Below are 7,648 nucleotides of genomic sequence, written 5' to 3' on the forward strand. Positions count from 1 at the left end.
CAGCTAATGGTCTCCTAGCATCAGAAGCAAAGAAGAATGCAAAAAATAAACAAGGGTGTTTTGAAGCAATCAGCCCTAGGACACGATGGCCCTCGGGACCAGGAGAACTAGATGGTGCCCGGCTACAATGCCAACCACTCAGGAAAGGATCAAATCTGGAGATCCTGGATGGAGTGGGAGGAAAAATGTGGAACAAAACTCAAAAACTCAATAATGAACAGAATTACTGGTCAGGTGGAGTCTGATGAGAACCCCAGTACTATGGCCCTAGAATACATTCTGTGCCTGGAATAAAACTCACTCCGAGGGGCTGGCTCTCAGCCCAATAGTTACAAGATGTACACACAGACCACTCAATCCAGGATGGCACACCCACATATTCTATGGTAATACATCCTTAGAGCAATCGACCATGGGGCACCAGAGGGCCAACATTCAAATTCAGGAAATGCAGGACAAATAGGGGTATATAAATATGAGGGGCACAGGGGGAGGGTTAAAGGGTGGGGGGGGAGGAGACTGGGTTAGGGTTGGACATGATAAATGGGGAGTGAAACTAAATGCACACTTACCACTGAATGTAAAACAAGCTCTTAAAATAAAAAAATAAAAATAAAAGTTTCCTTATTAAAAATATAAAATCAGTCAGTTCTCAGTGAGTAGTTGCTCTGTGCCCACCACCATACTAACCAGACTGAGAACTGAATGTGAAAAATATGGCCTTTGCTCTTATATAACCTATTTGGCAAGAAAATATAGAGAGTAAATAGGTATACACACACACACACACACAAATGTACAAACATTTTATGTAGACATATTTTTAAACAGATCATTATCAGTAGCACCTGTTTATAGAATTGTTACTTTGATGTTACTTTCTTTGCTGACTAAGGTGAGCTTGAACCAACCGATCTTTTCCATCACCTCATATGCATGGGACAGCAGGACAATGAAAGAGATAGATGAATTGATGCGTTTGAACTGTGACGTGAAGAATATTGAATATACCATGGACTGCCAGAAGAACAAATAAATCCATCTTAGAAAAAATATAATCTGAATAGTCTTTTAGAAGCAGGATGGCATGACTTCATCTTGGTTACTTTGGACATGTCATCAGGAAAGACCAAGCACTAGAGAAGGACTAGTGGTAAAGGATCAGCAAAAATGAGGAAAACTCTCAATGAGATGGAGTGACACACTTGCCTCAACATCGAGCTCAAACATATCAAAGATCATGGAGATGGTGTAGGACCAGGCCCCATTTTGCTTTGTTTTATGTATGATCTCCATGAGCCAGAATTGACTTAACAGCAACTAACAAGAGCAACATCAAATTGTCAGTTTTTATAATTGAGAAGTATCTTCAGGATCACAAATAGCTCTGTACTTCAAAGTGACCAAATTCCAGTGTATTACTTAAGGCAGGAATTTACATGAGAGACTAGCTCTGGAGTAGTGACTTAGATATATAGCCATTAGAACAAGCTTAGCACATGGTAAGCACTCAAGAAATGTTAGCTGCTCTTATTGGTAGGGTTTGAACCCAAAATTTTTGAACTATAGTTGAGTCATTTCTTCTCAGCTGTTTTAGAGATGGAAGGAAACTTTGGAAGGGAGTTTTCTTCTACTTTATTTTATTGAACCTCGATCATACTTGCTGAGTCTTTTTTTGGTTTGTTTAAATCCTAATCCTTGAGTCAATTTTTCTTGTGTCCTGTCTCTTTTTTCCTAAAGGTGAGAAGACAGAATAATTCAAGGAAATTGAGGATTGCACTTTAAAACTTTTATTTTGTTGTACCCCTCAGGACCAGCCTGGGGTTTTCTGCCACCTTTTAGAAAATTTATGACTGGCATAATTCTGATTCTTTACTGCTTTTTCTGTGCAAATACACACCCAGCCTATTGCTGATGGCAGCACTACTGGTTCTTCATGGCAAGACTTAAAATTTTTTTGGAAACTTTAAAAGCTTGGAATAAAAACTTTGTAGGTATAATGGGGGTGGAAGTAGGAAATTGCTGGAAACTGGTGCCAAGATTGTTGGCACCCTTTGGAGATCTAAAGAACTTTTTTTTTTTTTCTTTTTCTTTTTCTTTTAATAGAAGCAAAAGAGGAAGAGGAGGTGTTAGGCACTGTTTGCTCATAAAAATAAGGTCTGGTAGATATATTTAAAGATGTGAAGGGTAGGAAAAAATTCATTAATATAATAGTAATTTATGTTTCCTTCACCTTCAAAACACCCTTTTGGAAGGAGGTGACTAGTTAATTAAAAAATGAAGCTTTAGAAAAGTTATGTTTTCTATTCTTTTTTTCTCCCCCCTCTCTCTCTGTGAATCCTTCTTACAGTTTTCTAGTTGAGGTTAAGAAGAGGTGATGAATGAATACTAATACATTTTGGTGGCCCATCTTGAAATGGGATTATTTGAACAATTTGAGAATTTCCTTCAAACCATAAGAGTGCAGCAAAAGTTAAAGCATATAGAAGACTGACCGAAACTCACCGTCATCCAGTCAGTTCCCACTCATAGCAACCCCCACTGGGTTTCCAAGGTGTAAATCTTTATGGAAGTAGACTGCCTGATCTTTCTTCTGCAGAGCAGCTGATGGGTTCAAACCACACCCACCTTTTGGTTGGCAGTCAAATGCCTTAACCACTACACCACCAAAAAATAAATAAATAACCCATGGCCATCAAGTTGATTCTGACTCAGCAACCCCCATTGGGTTTCCAAGGTGGTATATCTTTATAGAAGTAGATTGCCCCGGCTTCCTTCAGCAAAGCGGCTGGTTAGCAGCCTTCTAGTTAGCGGTCAAATGCTTTAGGCACTGCACTACCAGAGCTCCTTAAGTAGAGGATTCACACTGCTATCAAGACGGACCCGACTCATAGCGACCCCTCCTTGGGTTTCCGAGGTGATATCACTATGGAAGTAGATTGCTCAGCCTTCCTTCTGATGAGTGGCTGGTGGGTTTGAATCACCAGCCTTCTGGTTAGCAGTCAAATGCCTTAGGCACTACACCACCAGAGCTCCTAAAGAGAGGATTAGGGATGTTGAATACGAGCTTTAAATTTTTATCTAACAGGTTTCTAAACTTTTAAAAAAGAGGAAAAAAAAAAGACTCTGTGAACCAAACCCTGCCATTGAGTCACTTTCAACTCATAGCAACCCACATTGGGTTTCCAAGTCAGTAAATCTTTATGGAAATAGATTGCCTCATCTTCCTTCCACAGAGCAGCTGGTGGGTTTGAACCTCCATCCTTATGGTTAGTAGTCAAATGCATTACCCACTGTGCCACCAGAGCTCCTTAAGACATGTATAAAATTCAAACCAAACCCACTGCCATCAAGTTGATTCCAGCTCATAGCAACCCCACTGAGTTTCCAAGGGAGTAAATCTTTATGGAAATTGATTGCCCGGTCTTCCTTCTGCAGAGTGGCTGGTAGGTTTGAACTGCCAGTCTTCTGGTTAGCCAGTTTTCTGCCTTACCCACTATACCCCCAGAGCTCCTTAAGACATGTAGTATTTATTATATATGTGTATCTGTGTATGTATATATATCTCTTGCCACTAAAGATTGAATTCTCTCCCCTGCCCCTAATAAAAAGCGTCAATATATATGAAAATAAAATAAATGAGATGGTATCAGTTCTAGTTTCCTAGAGCCTTTTTTTTTAAGTAACATCTTGACTTTTACTCCCCCTCTATTTTGTTTTGGTGGGCTTATTAACTTTGAAATCTTGATTGATTTCATGAATATTCTGACATATTTCTGCCATGATTTTATAATCCGTGTGTGTCTTTAAAATTGAGTTACTTTTTGTAAGAAGCAAGCAATATTCACTTAATAACAGGTTTGTAAGGAAGAAACTGATTGAGTTTTGTTATAATTGACCTTTTCTTTTTTTCAGAGGATGTTAAGCAAGTTTTTGGACAGACCACAATTCACCAGCATATTCCATTTAACTGGGATTCAGAATTTGTACAACTTCATTTTGGAAAAGAAAGAAAACGACACCTGACATATGCGGAATTCACTCAATTTTTACTGGTGGGTGTAGCTTTTAAAAAGTATAAAAGAGGAAATAAGTAAAACTGGCATTAAATTGGGTGAAAAAATATAAGCATTTTGACTACAAACATTCTTCTCTAGCCAAACTATCTCATTTATAGATATTTCTTTATTAGTTTGTAGAAATTGTAGAATTAAGTGGGGTCTTGCAGAGTGTATAGTTGAACCTCTCCATATTTAAAAAGCATACATGCTGAGCCTCATGGAATCAAGTGATTGCCTAAGATCACATAAGTGAGGAGGATCAAAATTGGAACTTGAACTCTAGGCTTGTAACTCATTTCACTAGTATTTTTCAGCATTTCTTTTTCCCTTAAGAAACAGGTGCATGTCATGATCAGCATCCACCTTAGTTATCTCACTCACATACTCACTGCTGTCGAGTCAATTCCTACTCATAGTGACCCCTCCTTGGGTTTCTGAGGCAGAGCTCTGGTGGCATAGTGCTTAAGGCACTTGACTGCTAACCAGAAGGCTGGCGGTTCAAACCCACCAGCCACTCCTCAGAAGGAAGGTTGGGCAATCTACTTCCGTAGTGATACTGCCTCGGAAACCCAAAGAGGGGTCACTATGAGTCAGACTGGACTCGACAGCAGTGAGTTATCTCTACAGAAGTAGATTGCCCAATCTTTCTTCCAAGGAGTGGCTGGTGGGTTTGAACGGCCAGCCTCACCATGAATGGTGGCTTTAACAAACAGAAATTAATTTTCTCACATTTAAGAGCCTGGAAGTCTGCTTTTGGGCCACCAGGTACAGGGAAAGGCTTTCTCTGTCAGCTCTGGGGAAGGTCTTTGTCTCTTTAGTTTCTGTTCCCTGGCTTCTTGGTGATCTTCATGTGGCACAGAATCTGTCTTCCCTCAACTGTGGTTTGTTGCTTAATCTGCTCTTTTTATATCTTAAGAGAGATTGATTTAAGACCCAGTTAACACTGTTAATGGTTTATTAACATAACAAAGAAAACCCACTCCCAAATGGGATTATAACCACAGGTAAGAGTTTAAAATTTATAGCACACGTTATTTGGGGACATGGTTCGATCCATAAGTGCATCTAACCGTGGAATCATTTCACCTGAGACCCTGTAGAGTTCTGAGGCACTGGGTCTAGATATGAGTGCTTATTAAAATCACCAGGAGAGTTTTAAAAAACACTGTTGCCTGGGAGGTCCCACTTTTAGCTTTCTTCTATTCATAACAACCTTCCCCTCCAAGATAACCACTGTCCTGATTTCTAATGATATTAACTTTGCTTGTTTTATACTTATGAAAATGGAACTACACAAATGAAAAATAAATTCTGTCATCTGGGTCCCACCTCTAGACATTTGACTGAATGGAAATTACAATATTTAAACCTTCTCAGATGCCTCTAATGTGTAGCCAGTTTGAGAACCACTATTCTAAGGGCACTTCTTTCTCCATCCAGAGTCAATCTCTGTAGAAGGTGACTGCATTTCTGGGGTACATCTTCTCTGGCCCAGTCCCTCTGGCCCTTCTCTCCTTATTTAAGCCTTCCATTACTATGTCATTGAGCCATTGATGATGTCAACAACTAACAAAATAGGATTACAGTTTAGCTTTCCTCTTTACGTATGATTTTAAGGATGTTTTCATATTGATGTTACCATTTAATAACCAGAGATCTATGTCTATAGGATATATTGATCTGTATGATCAGCCAAATTATTTTGGAATTTTATGCTTTTTTCTTTGTTTCTCTAATCATAGTACTTATTAAAGGGGATTAGTTTGGTATGTATAAATGCTAGGTCCTGAGGAAAAATTTGCCCAGGAATTCACCTTCAATTCCTTGTCACTAGACACGTCATCTGTAGGTATCTTGGTGTGCTTCTACTTTTTTCTTATGTCTGAGACCTTCCCAGAACCTTCATAAGAGTAGTTAGAGCCACAGTTCTGAGGATACACAGCACACACATTTACACAGTATTGAGGAGGCTACATTCAGCAAGTGTTTTTGGTACCTTCTCAGATTATCATAATAGATTTACTTTAATAGGTGCTTCTCCTTTTTACTTTCCTTTTAGTGGTATCTTTATGATATATAGAATTTGGCATCCTATATAGTTTGTTTCCAGTTTCCTGCTCTTATAGTAAGTAACTTAAAACAAGGTGTCTTAAAGCTGCCTTTATATCCTTTCAAGACATGGTAATGTCTGTAAATGACCATTGTCAGTTGTGTATATTGAAACCTACTTCAAGAAATCAGGTGAAGAACAGAATGTGGATTGTTGGATTTTTGCTGTTTTTTTTGCTCAAGACATTGCCGCACAGTAGGAGGCAGTGTTCATTTTGATGAGGAATAATTACAATAATGCTATTGAGACAGATGCCTCAAACTGACCTTACGGACCATGGCCTAAATAACTTTTAATCTTAATGGATGTTAGCAATAGTGAGGATTGTCGCATTTCCCTCTAAGCAAGTGTCAATTATGCTGAATTGAGTCAAGTGTAAAACTACCCAAGAAGCTTCTAGACCTTCTTTGAGATAGAGGGAAGTCAGAGTCCAGGATTAGATGACTCAGGGATTACCAGTTATGTCTCCAGCAGCAACTTGTAGGGCATTCTATAGTGAAAAACTCATGTCATCGAGCCGATTCCAACTCATAGCAACTCGAAAGAACAGAGCAGAACTGCCCCACAGCATTCCCCAGGCTGTAAATCTTTATGGAAGCAGACTGCCACATCTTCTCCCACAGAGGAGCTGGTGAAACACCAGTCTTTCAGTTAGCAACCCAGCACTTAACCATTGCACTACCAGGGCTCCTTGATTCTTTAATAATGAATGCAAACATCATACAGTGCCCTATGGATTTTGCCTTTGTAGCCAAAATACAAATGCTAACCTTCTACTGGATTAAAATGGTTATACTGTTAATTGTATTAGTCAGGACTTATTCCAGGACCAGATTTAAAGGAATTAATGGATGGTGATAGGCTCTACTGGAATTCCTAGGAAATGACAGTTTTGATGAATACCCCTTTCCTCAGCTTCAAATACTTTGATTCCTTTGAGCTCTTTTCTGAACACAGATAGAGCTTCAAACCTCTACTTCAAACACTTTGCTGGCTTCCTTTGGGCTCTTTGCTGGATGCAGGTAGCTTCTTAAAGATGTAAGTGACTTTAATCTCCTGTGTTCTAGGCTCCTGCTTTGTCAGACATGTTCCCACCCTTCTGCTCTGGGCAGGCTCAGAAACACAAGTATAAACTCCCCAGCCAGAGCCAAGGCTCTGAAAGCAGATGCTGGGCTGTTTGAGATGTGAAAGTGCTGCCCCCTGCATGCTGCTGCCTGTTACCTGGTTAGGAAGAAGAGCAGCCATAGAGACAGCTGAGCAGTGCTTGGGGTGCTCGGGAGCTTGAGTGCAAAAGAGTGACTACACTGCTCTATCCCACTGAGGGCCCCTGGAAGGTTGCTCAGGTGTGTTCCAGCCACTCAAGCCTCATATTTGCATGTGTTACCCATGCTTATGTCTATATACATGTGTGGGATTGGTGGACCAATTCTCTCTTGCAGTACTATTCTCTGCAAGTTCAGATTAAAAAAAAAAAAAA

General features: G+C 39.7%; 1 protein-coding gene across 1 annotated transcript in view; it reads left to right on the forward strand.

Moving 5' to 3' along the window:
• Positions 1-7,648, forward strand: part of SLC25A13 (solute carrier family 25 member 13) — a 281,715-nt gene that overhangs the window by 163,466 nt on the left and 110,601 nt on the right. Inside the window, exon 5 of the mRNA XM_007939784.2 lies at positions 3,916-4,055. Coding sequence (XP_007937975.1) covers positions 3,916-4,055 — 140 coding nt within the window. The remainder of the gene's footprint in view (positions 1-3,915; positions 4,056-7,648) is intronic.

The sequence above is a fragment of the Orycteropus afer genome, unplaced genomic scaffold (genome assembly GCF_000298275.1).
Source record: "Orycteropus afer afer isolate SDZICR_OR568_19922 unplaced genomic scaffold, OryAfe1.0 scaffold00063, whole genome shotgun sequence".
Classification (NCBI taxonomy): Eukaryota; Metazoa; Chordata; class Mammalia; order Tubulidentata; family Orycteropodidae; genus Orycteropus; species Orycteropus afer.